General features: G+C 60.9%; 3 protein-coding genes and 1 long non-coding RNA gene across 15 annotated transcripts; 1 reads left to right on the top strand and 3 right to left on the bottom strand.

Moving 5' to 3' along the window:
* Positions 1 to 1,281: 1,281 nt before the first annotated feature.
* On the bottom strand, positions 1,282 to 3,628 carry LOC112606707. 2 transcript variants are annotated; one of them, XR_003115680.1, is made up of 2 exons: positions 3,406 to 3,628; positions 1,282 to 1,541 (listed from the first exon to the last, which is right to left on the bottom strand). It is a non-coding gene; the product is annotated as an uncharacterized LOC112606707 (long non-coding RNA). The 2 variants fall into 2 exon arrangements; XR_003115679.1 differs by lacking the exon at positions 3,406 to 3,628 and adding an exon at positions 2,233 to 2,440.
* PPP1R14B (protein phosphatase 1 regulatory inhibitor subunit 14B) lies at positions 2,008 to 4,986 on the top strand. Of its 2 annotated transcripts, XM_025357509.1 has the most exons (4): positions 2,008 to 3,078; positions 4,190 to 4,273; positions 4,515 to 4,547; positions 4,643 to 4,986. In XM_025357509.1, exons 1-4 carry the CDS (start codon positions 2,821 to 2,823, stop codon positions 4,709 to 4,711), a joined length of 444 nt encoding a protein of 147 aa, XP_025213294.1. In that variant the 5' UTR covers positions 2,008 to 2,820; the 3' UTR covers positions 4,712 to 4,986. The 2 variants fall into 2 exon arrangements, with proteins under 2 accessions (XP_025213294.1, XP_025213293.1); XM_025357508.1 differs by having other exon boundaries at positions 4,515 to 4,986.
* A 339-nt stretch (positions 4,987 to 5,325) lies between these two features.
* On the bottom strand, positions 5,326 to 8,499 carry FKBP2 (FK506 binding protein 2). 9 transcript variants are annotated; one of them, XM_025356421.1, is made up of 6 exons: positions 8,310 to 8,499; positions 6,881 to 7,055; positions 6,139 to 6,251; positions 5,953 to 5,999; positions 5,577 to 5,612; positions 5,326 to 5,485 (listed from the first exon to the last, which is right to left on the bottom strand). In XM_025356421.1, exons 2-6 carry the CDS (start codon positions 7,049 to 7,051, stop codon positions 5,424 to 5,426), a joined length of 429 nt encoding a protein of 142 aa, XP_025212206.1. In that variant the 5' UTR covers positions 7,052 to 7,055; positions 8,310 to 8,499; the 3' UTR covers positions 5,326 to 5,423. The 9 variants fall into 9 exon arrangements, with proteins under 9 accessions (XP_025212206.1, XP_025212211.1, XP_025212207.1 ...); XM_025356426.1 differs by having other exon boundaries at positions 7,445 to 8,332; XM_025356422.1 differs by having other exon boundaries at positions 7,226 to 8,332.
* A 2,142-nt stretch (positions 8,500 to 10,641) lies between these two features.
* VEGFB (vascular endothelial growth factor B) lies at positions 10,642 to 14,346 on the bottom strand. Of its 2 annotated transcripts, none has more exons than XM_025358367.1 (7): positions 14,188 to 14,346; positions 13,581 to 13,623; positions 13,065 to 13,261; positions 12,748 to 12,821; positions 12,205 to 12,240; positions 11,772 to 12,007; positions 10,642 to 11,080 (listed from the first exon to the last, which is right to left on the bottom strand). In XM_025358367.1, the coding sequence occupies exons 1-6, from the start codon at positions 14,245 to 14,247 to the stop codon at positions 11,794 to 11,796; spliced, it is 624 nt and encodes a 207-aa protein (XP_025214152.1). In that variant the 5' UTR covers positions 14,248 to 14,346; the 3' UTR covers positions 10,642 to 11,080; positions 11,772 to 11,793. The 2 variants fall into 2 exon arrangements, with proteins under 2 accessions (XP_025214152.1, XP_025214153.1); XM_025358368.1 differs by having other exon boundaries at positions 11,772 to 11,906; positions 14,188 to 14,342.
* Positions 14,347 to 14,352: the final 6 nt, after the last annotated feature.

Below are 14,352 nucleotides of genomic sequence, written 5' to 3' on the forward strand. Positions count from 1 at the left end.
GAGGAGGAGCAGTGGTACACTCCAGTTCCAGTAGGGCTCAGGCAGGAGGGCCAGGGCTGGGCACGGGTCCCAACCACAAGAGGTCAGGACCGCAAGCCCCGTGAAGAGGCTCTGGGCAGGTAAATGACTTGCAAACAGCCTCCCAGCCCATGGGGCAGAGCCAGGATTTGAACCCAGTTCTTCTACTCCAAGACTAAGGTTCTGTGGCCCAGCTTCCAAGCAGGTGGCAGGCCAGCATGCCCACCTGCACCAAGTCATCTTGGGTGGATAGCCATGGGAACTGGACAGGAATCTGGGTGTGCCTGGGCATGGCACAGGAGGGGGAGAGAGGCAGAGTCAGGAAGAATGCTTGACCTGTGGACATGGCCGGAGACCTTCACACCAACCCTGAGGGAGGACAGACAGAAAGGTCAGTGCTCAGGGTCATAGCATCTTGGGGGCAGAGCTAGGGCTGGAGGTCCTCATGGCCTGCAGGCCCCACTTCCACGGAAGCTGTTGGGCATTAGGGGCTGTTTGAGGGTCTTCCCCTTTAATCCGTGTGCACCTGCAAGGTGCAAACAATGCTTGGGTTCAGAGGAAGCTGGCCTGGCCTGGTGGGGTGTGGTGGGAAATTTGGACTGGGGTCAAGTGATCCTCCTGTCAGGCCAGGCTTAGGGCAGGAGGCCAGGCCACAGACGGGGCTCCCGGTATAGAGGGTGGATCCTGTCTAATCCGCAAGAGTGAGGGTCAGCCCTTCCTCAGGGCCCAGACTGGCTGAAGGGAGGCTGAGGCCAGAGGAGGGGCACAGGAAGGGGAGGGGTCAGCTCACTCTACCCTTCCCTGAACTGAGCCCTGTGAGCCCATCGCCCTTACAATGCCCAGCCTCAGTCTTCTCTTTGTCTCTTCTGTCTGACTGTAGGGCAAAGGAGGAGCCCAACGTCCTGGGTTGGAGTTTGGATGCAGCCCCAGCTGTGTGACCCCGGGGCCAATCCCAATCCATCTCTGAACCCCACCCACTGCAGAGGGCTTCCCCCCACAACATCCAAAGAGTGTCTGTGAGGGGCTGGAGCAGAAACATTGCCTCTCAGATCCAAGACTCTGTTTGGGATGGCACAAGGTGAGCCTGCCTTCCACAGAAATATCCCCTGGGAGCTGCGCAGCCTTACTGGGTGGTGTCTACAGGGAGGCGAGAAGGTTGAGTAGAGACTTCGTGTCGGGGGTTTGAGCTACACAGCCTGGGTTCAAAGTCTCATCTCCCGTTTTATCTAGAAGTGCGACTTAATTAACCTCTGTGGTGTAGTAATTGAACTTTCTACGAATTTTCCTATTTAATCTTTGTTACAACCTTCTGAGGAAATGCAGGCACAGAGGAAGCCATTCATTCTTTCAAAATCATTTGTTCAACCAATGCGGCGACCTACTGAGTGTGACATAGTTCTAGGTGCTGGGGTTCAGCGGGAACCAGATAATTTGCCTAATAGCAGTGGATTTGAAGACCATTCAAGCCTGGTGGCACCAGCAGGCCATGTCCAAGCAGGGCTCAGCCCCACGGAACTCACAATCTAAAAGTGGGAGACAGACAATAAACGAATGAATGAGGCCATTTAAAGATGCAGAAAATCAAGTAGAGGAGGGAACGGGATGCGCCGTCCACTTATAGGAGGTGAGCCAGGGCTATGTGAAGGACCGAGGGGCCGCAGGGCTGGGGTGCAGAAGCCCCGGCACGGCCCCCTCTCGGCGGAGCCGACTGGGCGGCGGTCCGGACGCACGCTTGTAGGGGCAGCCGCGATTATCGCCTTTATTATTATGAGTCCCGGCCCCCGCACTGCCCAGCTCTTTGCGCCTTAGTTTCCCCCTCTGTGCACACACGGGTCGCGGGGCGCAGAGGAGGCCCCAAACAACTTTGCGCTTCCCGGCCTGGCCGCACAGCGGGGGAGGGGCGGTGCCGGGCGCGGACTCCGTTTCCCACAAGCCCGAGCCCCGCGCCATCTTGCCGGTGGGCGGTGGCTGCCCGGGGTCGGCCGTTCGGGCCGGCCAGGTGCCACCGCTCACCCCCCAGCCCCGGCTTCCTCCGCTGGGGGCGTGGGACCTGCTAGTCAGAGTCTAGGGACCCGAACAGCTCCTGCCCGCCTTCTCCACTCCTACTTTCCCGGGAGCCCAGTCCACGTGTGGGTCCGTGCGGAGCAGCCCGTTTGCCCCTCGCCGGCCGAGGGCTGGAGGACCTGAACATCGGGGACCGCAGCGTCTCCTCACCAGACTCCCTGTCTGCACATGATGTCCACTCCCCTGCATTCTCAGATGGCTCCTATTCTCAGATGGCCTCAATGAGGATAGAATGAGGAAGGGTCCAATGAGGACTAGGGTCCTGGCGTGAGCGCAAATCGTCGTCCTGAGCGCTTAGAACGCCTGGGTTCGGGACTGGAAGGTTGCATTTGGGGGCGATACGGACAGCTAGGCCTCCCCTTGCCGAATAGACCCTCCCCTACCCCTGCCCGGGGGCGGAGTAGGGGAGAGGGGCCCGTAGAGGGGCTGGCCCTTTAAGGGGGTGTGGTCGGGGGGCGGAGGAAGAGCTAGACAGAGAAAGCGCTTCGGCGGCGGCAGCTCGGGCGGCGGCCGCGGGGGACAAAGGGCGGGCGGATCGGCGGGGAGGGGGCGGGGCGCGGCCAGGCCAGGCCCGGGGGCTCCGCATGCTGCAGCTGCCCCCGGGCGCCCCCGCCGCCGCCCTCGCCGCGGAGCCGCGCGGAGCTGAGCCGGCGAGCTAACCCGAGCCAGCCGGCGGGCGTCCCGGAGGCGGCGGCGCAGGGAGGGGCCCAACGCGCGCACGTGGCCCCGGCGGCCGCCATGGCGGACAGCGGCACGGCGGGGGGCGCGGCGTTGGCGGCCCCGGCCCCCGGGCCGGGCAGTGGCGGCCCAGGACCACGCGTCTACTTTCAGAGCCCCCCCGGGGCCGCGGGAGAGGGCCCGGGTGGCGCGGACGATGAGGGCCCAGTGAGGCGCCAAGGGAAGGTCACCGTCAAGTATGACCGCAAGGAACTACGGAAGCGCCTCAACCTAGAGGAGTGGATCCTGGAGCAGCTTACGCGCCTCTACGACTGCCAGGTGTGTTCCCACCCCGCGCCGACACCCCAAAATCGGTCTCGAGCCTGTCCGCCTGGGAGCCCCACTATGAGCTTGCCTGTCACCGGAGTCAAAGGGCGCTCTGCTTCCCTGCGCGCTCCCCTCCCGTCTGCACTCCCTGCCCCCAATATATACTCTTTCTTCCCTGACCTAAGTCACTTCTATCTTCTCCGCTGCCTCGGACCCTGGCCCCCATTATGCCACTCCCCGCGTCCAGCTTAGTGTCCTCCAGAAGCCTCAAGGGGTGGCCTGGGCCTTGGGCAAGAGGCAAGGGGGCTAGTCTGGGCTGGCAGCGGCAGGAGGTCTCACCGCCTGGTGCCCACTGGCTTAGACTGTGGTTACACGGGGCTGGTCTGGTAGGCGACTGGGGCTGGGCTGTTCTGTGGGCTAGCCTGGAGCTCCATCTTGGCGTGCGTGCAGGCTAGCCCGCTTTCTGGGCTCTGCTTCTCCACCCCCATGACTCCCTGGTTGTTCAGACGGTGACTCAGGCCCCGGGGGGCAGGGTGGAGGAGTGGGCTTGCCTGGTGCTGCCTGCCTACCCTAGCCCAGCCCTGGAATGCAGCTGACTACAAACAGGATAGGGGCTTCCTGCGGAGGGTGGGGCAGGGTGGTGGGCACCCCTCCCTCACCAAAGCATGGGCTCTTTGTTTCCTCTTTGCCAGGCCTGGGTCCTTCCCAGTGACCCCTCAGCCTTCACTTCCTCCTCGCTCCCGGGGAGCTGTGACAGGTGTTTGGGGGAGGGGAGGGGGGCATGATAAGCTGGGACAGCTGCACCCACCGGTGCTCTGGTGAGATGGGGGGCCCGGATGTTGGGGAGACACATCTGCTGGATTCCCAGCCCAAGGTCCCCAGCCCTGGCTGTCTGGCCTTGTCTGGCACCCCCGGTGCCCACTGGCAGGGACAGGAAGCTCCCCCCCCCCCCCCCCCCTTGGGCAGTTTGCCTTGGCACGGGCCTGATCTGTTTTCCTCCTCAGAGCAGCTGCCGTTGTGTCTGCTGGGCAGAGGGCCGGGTTCCTCAGAGGTAGGCAGGGGCCTCAACCCCTCTCTCCAACTCAGGCTCATGTCTCTCCCTCCTCCCCCACCCCCACCCTAGGAAGAGGAGATCCCAGAACTGGAGATTGATGTGGATGAGCTCCTGGACATGGAGAGTGATGATGCCCGGGCTGCCAGGGTCAAGGTGAGGGGGCTGAGGGGCAGCGGGTTGCCTGAGGCACTGCCCTGGGAAAGCGAGGCTGTGGAGCCAGGCCCTCAAGCCTCAGCTCCTGCCTCAGCGGAATGGGGCCAATGCCTAGCTGTGAGGTGGTTGTGGCATCTCCTGTGCCTCAGGGTGGCCCCAGTCCCTTGGAAGTCGGTAAAGGTGAGCTCCAGGCCCCCACTCCAGAGGACTCACTTATCCTTCCTCCCCTATCCCCTGCTAGGAGCTGCTGGTTGACTGTTACAAACCCACAGAGGTAAGAGATTTCCCCGGGGGGGGGGGGGTGGTGAGGGGAGCCTGGCTCCTGTCGTCTAGGGGTTTGGTCTCCTTAATGTTTATCCTCCCACCCAGGCCTTCATCTCTGGCCTGCTGGACAAGATCCGGGGCATGCAGAAGCTGAGCACACCCCAGAAGAAGTGAGGGTCCCCGACCCAGGCGAACGGTGGCTCCCACAGGACAATCGCTGCCCCCTGACCTCGTAGCAACAGCAATACTGGGGGACCCTGCGGCCAGGCCTGGTGCCATGAGCAGGGCTCCTCGTGCCCCTGGCCCAGGGGTCTCTTCCCCTGCCCCCTCAGTTTTCCACTTTTGGGGTTTTTTATTGTTATTAAACTGATGGGACTTTTTGTGTTTTTATATTGACTCTGCAGCGCGGGCCCGTTAATAAAGCTAGGAGATGCCTTTGGTGCAGCTAACAGGCTCGGCTGGTCTCTTAGGGGGCACCCTGCTCTGTGACTTCTGCCAGCTCAGCTTCTCCCCAGGTGACCACAGGCCTTCCTGAGGGCCATGTAGCCATGATGATAGCCCAGTGCTGGCTCCCAGACCAGGGGCTGGAAGTGGCTGGGGAGCTGTGGGGAGCAGTGCTATTGCTGCTGGCAGGCAGGAACACTCCTTTTTCTCTGGGCAAGGGCCACCATGTCCATTGAGCCTAGATCCCCAAGGCTCCACAGTCAGGAAAAGAGAAGGTGGTGGGGTATGCCAGAGCTGAGGTCTCTGAGTCTCTAAGGGCCCACAAACACACACAGGCTTACTCCTTGGGCTTTTAAGTTTTTTTGTTTTTTTTGTTTTGTTTTGTTTTTGGAACAGTCTGGTCCCTGATGGGGGCCTCTCCCCCTACCCCTCCCCAGTCTGGTTACAGCTCAGATCGTCGCTCGATTTTGAGCAGCTCCACCTCGAACACCAGGGTTGCACCACCTGTAGGGGAGAAGGGGAGTCAAAAGGCCAACCAGGGCCACAGGGAGGTGGGCTGGCTGCAGGTGATGGGGGGCGTCAAAAGGTTTACTACCTGGAATCTTTGGGGGAGCTCCCCGCTCTCCATACCCTGTTGAAGATGCACAAAGAAACAGTCAGTGACGGCCAAGCTCCCTTCCAGCTTCGGCAAAGGGAAGGTGTTCTGCCCCTCTCAGCAAGAAGGCCAGAAATGGAGAAGGGTAATGGAGATGGGAAGGGGGTGCCAAAGGCCTGGCAAGGGCAGAGTTGGGCCACTACAGCTGAGTGCTTCAAGGATCCTGCCCTGTACTCACTGCTAGACAGCCAAACTTGGAGAAGGCGTGTATTGTAATGAATGGATATGGTGAAGACCAATGAAAGGCTGAAGCAGCTTTCACCCTTCCCAGTCACACACCGCAACCTGCTCTGCACCCTCAGGAGGGGCCTCTTACCCAGCTCAGACGGGATCACCAGCTTGCGCTTCTCCCCCTCACACATCCTGCAGGAAGACACATGCTCAGCCCATGGCAGCACCCAGGGCCTCTGTCTTGTATTCTTGGGGCTTGCCTCCCACAGCTTACCTCCTGGGCGGTGGCCATGCACGCCCCCGCTCCCAAGCCCATTCCCCCATGACTCACCCCAACAGCCCCTGGTCCCAGCCCTTGATGACCTGGCCTGTGCCAAGGGAGAAGACAAAGGGCTGGTTCTGGGGCAGGCTGCTGTCAAACTCTGTCCCATCTTCCAGCTTCCCCTGTGGGACCAGGAGAAGGCCAGTGAGGAAGAGGGGACCACCCCAGACGTCCCCCTCCCTCAGCTGCTTTCCCCATCAAGCTGGCCCCCACAGCACTGGTGGTCAGTCCTTTTTGTTTTTTGAGATGGAGTCTCTGTTGCCATGGCTGGAGTACAGTGGCATGATCTTGCCTCACTGCAGCCTCTGCCTCCCGGGTTCAACCAATTCTCCCACCTCAGCCTCCGAAGTAGCTGGGATTATAGGCGCCTGCCACCACCCCCGGCTAATTTTGTATTTTCAGTAGAGAAAATTTCATCATGAGGCCAAGCTGGTCTCAAATTCCTGACCTCAGGTGATCACGTGCCTTGGCCTCCCAAAGTGCTGGGATTACTGGGGTGAGCCACTGTGCCCGGCTGGTCATAGTTTTTTAAGAGGACAGAGCCTTGGGCAGCTCACAGTATACTGTCACTGCCTGCTGGTGCCCACCTGGGCAGTAGGCAAGGACAAGGCAGAACCATGGAAACTGGCTTAGAGGGGAGAGGGGACTTGTCCAAGGTCATCTACCTGGCTGATGGAGAACCAGACTCCCAAGCACGTTCTGGTCCTTGGAAGCCCCATCCACTTCCAAAAGGCCCGCCCATCCCACTCACCGTGTAGTGCATGTGCAGGACATCCCCTTTACGCGATTTGATGGGACAGTGGTCCACCCGCTTCTTGACCCCGATCTGCAGCTTCCTTTTGCCCTCGGCCCCCGTGGCCGTGGCCACGGCGCTCAGGCAGATGGACAGTACTGTCAGGACCCGGACCCAGCTCAGCCTCATGTTTCTGTGGGCACAGACCCCGACCGACCGACTGAACGTGGGGGAGGGCAGGGAGAATATGGAACACAGGTAGGTAACAGGAGGGTTCCACCACCACTGCATCTTGCTTGCCCCGGGGAATCCCCTTTGTCCCGGGTCACCGCCCTCTCCCCCGGGCTCCGGGGCCACACTTACCAGTCCAGTGAGAAGGGGGCTTGGCCGAGGACCCCAGCAGCGGGGGGAGGGGGTCAGGGGAGGCCACAGCAGCCAGGGCCCCGCCCCTTTGCTCACCCCCATACCTTCCCTCCCTCCCCGTCCCCACCTCCGCTCTTCAGTTCCCGCCTGTCCCTTTGCGTAAAGTCCAGACCCTATCTGGCTGCACTGCAGTTGCCCCGACTGGGCGGTCCCACTCACGCCACACCCAGCTGCCCCCGGCCCAGCACACCCACACCTCTGCGGCCGCTGCCGGGGGCCGGCCCCGAGGCACCCACACATCCCCGCTGGGTGGCTCCGAGGAGCCCGGGTCCTCGGGAGATACCCCCCAGCCTGGTCCTGTGCCTCCGCCCGAGGCGCCGCCCCAACTCTGAGCCCTTGGGGGTCTCCGGGGCACCCAGACTGGCCCTGTGTCTTCTGGCCGCCGAGCCCGCTCCACCCACACCACCTCTCCCGGTGGAGTTCTCGGCCTACCGCGTCCCCAAGCCCGGCCACCACGGAGACCACCCCCGCGAGGACGCCCGGGGCCATTAGTCGGGCCGGGCTCCTCCCTTGACTCCTTGGCACCGCCCTTCGAAGGACGCGGTGCCGCCCCCGGGCCTGCAGCCCCGCCTTCGACAGAACTAGACCCTTTTTCCGGAGCCGTAGCCACGCCACTCACCGGCTGAAGCCCCGCCCCCAGCGCCTGCGCTCCGTCCCCCTCTGCTTCCGACCCCGAGGCTCCGCCTTTCACCTCCTCCAGCTCCTCCTCCTTCAAGAGCCAGGCTCCGTCCCCCGACCTTCCTAGCTCCGCCCCCTGCCGCCGGGCTCCGCCTTCCACTGGCACCAGCTCGGAGGTCCCACCCGTCCCGGTTCCACGTCCCGCCCCGAGTCCCAGGGCTCCGCCCCGTGCGGCGTGAGAACCCTCCCCCTGCGGCATCTCCGGACAGCTCCGGCCCCCACCCCCAATTTCCTAGTCACCTAGCTCTCGTTGACACTCGGAGCCCGGTCCGCTCCTGCCCGGCCTGATCCAGCCTGCCCTCTTGCACCCCGGCTCCCCCCAGCCCGGGCTGTGGCCCCCGCTCACCTCCTCGCCGCGCCCCCGGAGTCAACCCCGGTGGTGGTGCCGCCTCTGCGCAGGCGCGTCCTTGTCGCTACCAGGCCGGGCCACGCCGCCCTCCCTCATTGGGCCGTGCGAAACCCGCGGCCACACGCCCGCTGGCGCGGGTCTTTCCCTAGCCCCGCCCCCACGACGGCGCTGCTGCGTCACTTCCGGCGGAGCGGTAGTCTGTAAGGTTAGGTGAAAGTGACTTCCGAAAAGGCCGGAGGCACTTCCGGCCGAGGTGATAGTAAGGTCAGGCCGGCGTGGGTTCCCGGAGGGGGTCTTGAGGCGCCATTTCAAGTCGCCTCCAGCCTCTCCCACAGCACTTCTGTTTTCCCAGGCCTCATCATAGCCCACAGCCCTCAGTCGCTGTGGAAAGCGCCTGGGCTTCACAGTGACCCTCAGGTTTGAATTACGGGTCGGCTGTGTGCTTGGTGGAATTTGTCATCCAACACAGGCGTGTAACACGGGCTTGATGACACCCAGCCCACGGGATCCCTGCAGGACCGAGATGATGTTCAGTGCCAAGCCCTGGCTTCCAGCCAATGCTCCCACCCACGTCTCTCTCCCAGGAGCCAGGCTTACCTGTGCACCTGGGCTGTGACTCATGACTGGAATGATCTGGCTGGGCCTGTTCCCCCACCAGACTTATTTTCAGGCGCCCCAGCAGCCACCAAACATCTGTCAACTGAAGTAATGAACCTGCGGTTGAGAGGCAGCTAAACCTAGGTTGAAGGTTAGGGAGACAGCCGATTTGAGGTCAAATCCCCCGGCCAATTAGCCTTTCTGAGCCTATTTCCTCAATTGTAAAAGGAAGACAATCATGATGCTGACCTCAGAATTAAGGAGGAAGTGAGGAGGTGCATGTGAAGCATTGTGCCTGTCTGGTGGGGCTGACTGGGCTCTGGAGGTGGTAGCTCTTTGGAGCCCTAACCCTCCTCTGCCTCATGCTAATTGACCTATGGCATGTCTAGTGACATCATGACTGAGAAAATGATTTGAAAGTAGTAATCGCTGTCAGGAATTGTCTGCTGGTTCAACCCACTCCTGCTTTAGGCCCACTAAAATCATACCCACATGCTCTGACCCAACACCTCAGAGAAAGCCTCCATTAGGGTGGCTGTCCCCCCCTCCCGGTGGCTGCCCAATTGAGTTAACTCTGCCCCGAATGTCCTGCCTCAGCAGGCAAAGCACTGGTGCCCAAGGTTGGCCTTTCATCCACCCCAAACCACTCAGCCCTGGGCACTGGAGGCTGCAGGGAGAAGGGTGGGGGCTGGGCTTGGGCTGGGATAGACAAGTCAGGAGAATCTCAGGCAGCAACTAGTGAAGGGAGCTGCAGGGTGCAAGGGAGGTGAGGGTGGAGAAAACTGTGTAGGTTGGGCGGGCGTGGTGGCTCACACCTTTAATCTCAGCTCTTTGGGACGCTGAGGCAGGTGGATCACCTGAGGTCAGGAGTTCCAGACCAGCCTGGCCCACATGGTGAAACCCATCTCTACTAAAAATACAAAAATTAGCTGGGCGTGGTGGTGGGCGCCTGTAATCCCAACTACTTGGGAGACTGAAGCAAGAGACTCGCTTGAACCCAGGAGGTGGAGGTTGCAGTGAGCGGAGATCGCACCATTGCACTCCAGCCTGGGCGACAGAGTGAGACTCTGTCAAAAAAACAAAAAGGAAAGAAAAAAAAACTGTGTGGGTTGGTTTGAGGGGAGCCTGCCGCCCAAACCAGGCCCACCAGCCCCAGACCTTTGGTGCTTCCCTTTCAGGGAAATGGGAGTGAAGTTAAGACAGGGCAGGTACCGGGGCTTTAGATTCAAGCTGCAGGGAACAAAAAGCAGCAGATGCTGAAAGTGCTGCCTGGCAGGAAGAACAAGTGTTTTTTTTCTGTTATGTAAAGATAGTCTCAAACTTCTCTGCGACCCGAGGACGCCAACCATAGCAATCTTCTGTTCCCTCTATGTGCACATGTGGAAACTGCTGCTCAGAGAGGCAGGGGTAGTGACAAGCAAGGTCACTCAGCAGATCTGGGTCCTACCCCAGGCTCTTTGGCCACAGAAGGTCGTCTCCTTCCAGAAAAGAACCCCGGTGAAGAGGAGGAGGGCAGGCTGTTGACTGGGCTCTCCCTGACTCCCATGCCTGGCAATAACATGAAAGTGATGAATACATAATTCTGGCCCTGCCTGGGATCTGCTGTGGAGCCTTAGTCCTCATTTCTTCCATCTGCACGACGAGGGAGCAAGACAAGCTTTAGATTTAGTGATGCAAACATTCATGCCCAAACCAGCCAGCCTGGACAGTGACAAACAGCGACACAGGCAGGGACAGCTCCTTCCATCTCTTTTATCAGGGTTGGGGGATCACAGTTCTTGTACCAAAGCCCAAATCCTATTATGCAGAGATTTGGGTCTTCTTAGTGAGGGGAGGAAGAGCCAGTTGTAAGATGCTTACTTGCACAGAGTGGTTAGAAACTGAGACAGTACCCCATTCTCCCCTGAGCTGATATATGACCCCTCTTGCTGCTTCCCAGTCTCCTCTTCCAACTCTGTCCTGTTTGATGATGGCCTCAGGGAGACAAGGGATGGCAGAAGAACCCTCTGAGAGGCCCAGGTCCTGGAGCAGCTTCTGCCTGGGCTGAGGTCTTGGGGGCTTGGCTGTTTTTTACCAGGCTCCTCTTTGTCCCCCCACTGGGATATAGCCTATGAGGCAAGTCACCCCGCTGAGTCTGAAAAGCCATGTGTCACCTTCGCAGCTTCCGGCACCTGAGGAGGGAGGAAGTGATCTGTTCATGCTGGCTGGAGCGCAGCCCCAGCCCTGGACTCACGTGTGCCTCGGGCCCACTAAGATCACAACCTGAGCGTCCTGCTGCACCACTCGGCCCTGGGCACTGGAGGCTGCAGGGGGAAGGATGAACCTTCTGTGAAGGCCATCCCCTCCTGACACTCCTCGGGAGCCCCCACTGGCCTGGCCCATATGATGTCACCCCATGGCCTCACTGCAGGAGAGAGGTGGTGAGAAATACATCAGATAAGGGTGTACGAGGGTTCCACTATGTCCTCTCGAAGCCCACAGGTAGGGAGATGTCTACCACAGGGGCTTCTGGGAAGGCCCGAACTGCAAGCTGGAAAAGCTATGTCCCACATTTCTACCCCAGGCAGATGTCACCTCCTCCAAGAGATCTCTGACCTCTGAAGGATGAGGCCAGGTGCCCCTCACCACAGCCCTTGACATCCTCTGCTGGCATTGTCCCTCCTGTATCTGACTCCTGAGTTAGAATGTTGGACTTGCTTACATAGCTCCAGGTGCCAGCAGCTGCTTGGTAAATATTTGTTCAACACATTCAACAGTTTCCCCTTCCCTGGCCCTCCTCCTACTGGCAGGCTCACCCTGGACCTGCTCCAGGACAGGACCTTGGTGCCTTCCCAAACAAACACCACCCTACAGACACCTCACCTGCAGGTGTCTGGGTTGAGCTCTAAGCCCCGCCCTTGGCAACGGAGGAAGCTGCGGCGTCGACAGCGGCAGCGGCAGGTCCGGGGGTCAGGGCGCTGGTGGCGCTGGGTGCAGCGTGGGCAGAGGGTCCTGGGGCTGGAGTGGGATGGGTGATGTCAGCTGGGGAGGGTGCTCCGGGGGCAGAGTCCCAGCCCGGAACAGAGCGGGGCTGGGGACGGTGGTGGGGAGTGGCAGCCCTAGGGAGGAGAAGCAACATGTCTGGGGTGGGAAGGAAGAGTCTTCCCTGGAGCTGGGGTCGGGACAGAGAACACAGGCTTGGGGAGCAGAGGAGAAGGGAAAGCGGGGGACAGGTGGGAGGAGAAAGAGGGGCAACAGCTTCCGGACTCACTTGTACTCCCCCTGCCCCCACTCAGCTGGAGTCCAAAAGACTCACCTGTCCGGCTTCACAGCACTGTCCTTTTTTTTAGGTCTGAAAAATTAAGAGAGATAGACACAAAGAGGAGGAAGATCAGGAAATCCCAGCATCCTACTCTCTCTCTCTCTTTTTGAGACTGAGTTTCCCTATTCTTGCCCAGGCTGGAGTGCAGTGGCATGGTCTCAGCTCACTGCAACCTTCGCCTCCTGGGTTCAAGCTATTCTTCTGTCTCAGCCTCCCAAGTAGCTCGGATTACAGGCATCCGCCACCACACCCAGCTAATTTTTTTTTTTTTTTTTTTTTAGTAGATACGGGGTTTCACCATCTTGGCCAGGCTGGTCTTGAACTCCTTACCTTAGATGATCTGCCCACCTGGGCCTCCCAAAGTGCTGGGATTATAGGTGTGAGCCACTGACCCAAGCATCCTACTTTGTTGCCCCAGATCCAAGGCCTACCCTTGGCTCTATTCTTAGGAACCTGGTCCCCAGTTCTGTGGACCACCATACCCAGCACCCCCCCAGCCTGGCCTCTGTAAGCTCAGAATTTGGGCCTGGCTGGCACCTGCATTCACACTGGCTGTGTTCTTCCAGGGACATCTCCCCCAGCTGACTGCTCGGGTACCGGATCATGAGGATCTGTGCTCAGGAGAAGAACGGGGGGACAGTGAGGGAGAGAGAGAAAGGGGATGCTCTAAGGCTGGAGGGAGAAAAGCTCACCCAACAGCCAGGAGGCTGGCCACCAGCCCTCCCCCCAACCCTACCTCCTGTGCCTCAGTCTCCAGGCTGCCCCAGCCCCAGAGCCAGCCAGCATCCACCCTGCCCACTGCCCCACCTGCCCAGTACCTGCATCCCCTGCCCACTGCCCCATATGCCCAGTACCTGCATCCGGACTTGGTGCTGCCCAGTGGGCACACACTCCAGGCCATCATCAGGGCAGCAGCCACCACAACGCTGCACGGTCACGCAGCTGGGCACCAGCTGTTTGGCCACGGTGCCCATGAGCTCCACAGTCAGGGGCACCACCACCTCCCGGGGCTGGCAGGTAGCGCGAGTATACACATCTATCCATGACACCACTGGGAGCAGACCGGTAGGGGTTAAGTCCTCACTGTTTTTCCTGCAGCTGCTCCCAGCAGCTGTCCCCCCCAGTCCCCAAGTCACAGCCACCCTCCAGTAGCCCTCCCCACTCTGCCCTCACAACCTGTCTTCCCCTGCCCTGTTTATCCAGATCCCAGTAACCCCGCTGCCTCAATTTCCTCCTCTGTGAAATGGGTAGAATAACAGTTTGCATATTCTAGGGAAGTTATACAAGATGATGGACACCAGGCACCTGGAATCAGGGCCGATGACAAACCCTCTCAGTGCTGGCTAGTGCCGAGTTTTTATGAGTATTACCTTTCTTCTGGTGGCCAGGAGCATCAGGCTGGGAGACAGGGCCCTGTGGGAGAGAAAAGACCTGTACCCAAGGTACACTTTAGGAGGGTCTTTCCCTGTCGCCATCCCTGGGGCTTTGCCCTTGCATCAGGAGGCTTCACCACCTCTCTGACATCTTTCCAGATTGCTCTGTTCCTGTGGCCACTGCTCTAGCTTTACCTGTCCTTTCCTGGCCACCCCGGACCTGCCCTGGCCCAAAACACAACAGGTGCTCCGGCAGCCTCGTCAAATCTCCAGGCCGCAGAACCTAGCATGTCTGGGGGCTGCATGCAGATCAGGAGCGCGCACAGTGGGCACCGAAGCAGGTCCTGCGAGCACTGAGGGAGCCCCGCCCCCGGCGGTGCCCAGGGGACGGGGTGGGGCGGAGGAGTGGCCCCAGACTGGGGCTGGCGGGCCAGCGGGGAGGGGCACCTCCCAGGGGATGCACGCGCCGGGCCCCCGAGACGCCCGCGTCCAAGGCCGGACCCCGCAGATCCCCCCGGCCGAGGCCGCGGGTCGCCTTCTCACTTCCGCCAACCTTGAGAGAGGGCACGGCGGGCTGGCGGGCGCGCTGTCGGGCCGCACGTACCTGGGCGGGGGCCAGCTGCAGGAGCGCGGCGAGCAGCAGGCGGCGGAGCAGGGGGCTCATGGTGCCCGCGGGGGCCGCCCGCCGGGGGCGCCCGCATCGCCCTAGCCCGGCGGGGCGGGGGGCGGCGGCAGCCAGAGCCCCATGGCGCGGGCCCGGGCGCGGCGG

Source organism: Theropithecus gelada, chromosome 14 (genome assembly GCF_003255815.1).
Source record: "Theropithecus gelada isolate Dixy chromosome 14, Tgel_1.0, whole genome shotgun sequence".
Taxonomy (NCBI): Eukaryota; Metazoa; Chordata; class Mammalia; order Primates; family Cercopithecidae; genus Theropithecus; species Theropithecus gelada.

Bases quoted from the DNA above. Each gene is read 5' to 3' on its own strand.
- FKBP2 (XM_025356420.1), bottom strand. From the start codon at position 7,051: ATGAGGCTGAGCTGGGTCCGGGTCCTGACAGTACTGTCCATCTGCCTG. The intron at 6,252-6,880 runs GTGAGTGGGATG...CTGGTCCCACAG, and splicing joins TCCTGCACATGCACTACACG to GGGAAGCTGGAAGATGGGAC. The intron at 6,000-6,138 runs GTGAGTCATGGG...GTCTTCCTGCAG, and splicing joins TGGGACCAGGGGCTGTTGGG to GATGTGTGAGGGGGAGAAGC.
- PPP1R14B (XM_025357508.1), top strand. From the start codon at position 2,821: ATGGCGGACAGCGGCACGGCGGGGGGCGCGGCGTTGGCGGCCCCGGCC. The intron at 3,079-4,189 runs GTGTGTTCCCAC...CCCCCACCCTAG, and splicing joins CGCGCCTCTACGACTGCCAG to GAAGAGGAGATCCCAGAACT. The intron at 4,274-4,514 runs GTGAGGGGGCTG...ATCCCCTGCTAG, and splicing joins CCCGGGCTGCCAGGGTCAAG to GAGCTGCTGGTTGACTGTTA.
- VEGFB (XM_025358367.1), bottom strand. From the start codon at position 14,247: ATGAGCCCCCTGCTCCGCCGCCTGCTGCTCGCCGCGCTCCTGCAGCTG. The intron at 13,624-14,187 runs GTACGTGCGGCC...TCTCTCCCACAG, and splicing joins TGCAGCTGGCCCCCGCCCAG to GGCCCTGTCTCCCAGCCTGA. The intron at 13,262-13,580 runs GTAATACTCATA...GTCTGCTCCCAG, and splicing joins TCCTGGCCACCAGAAGAAAG to TGGTGTCATGGATAGATGTG.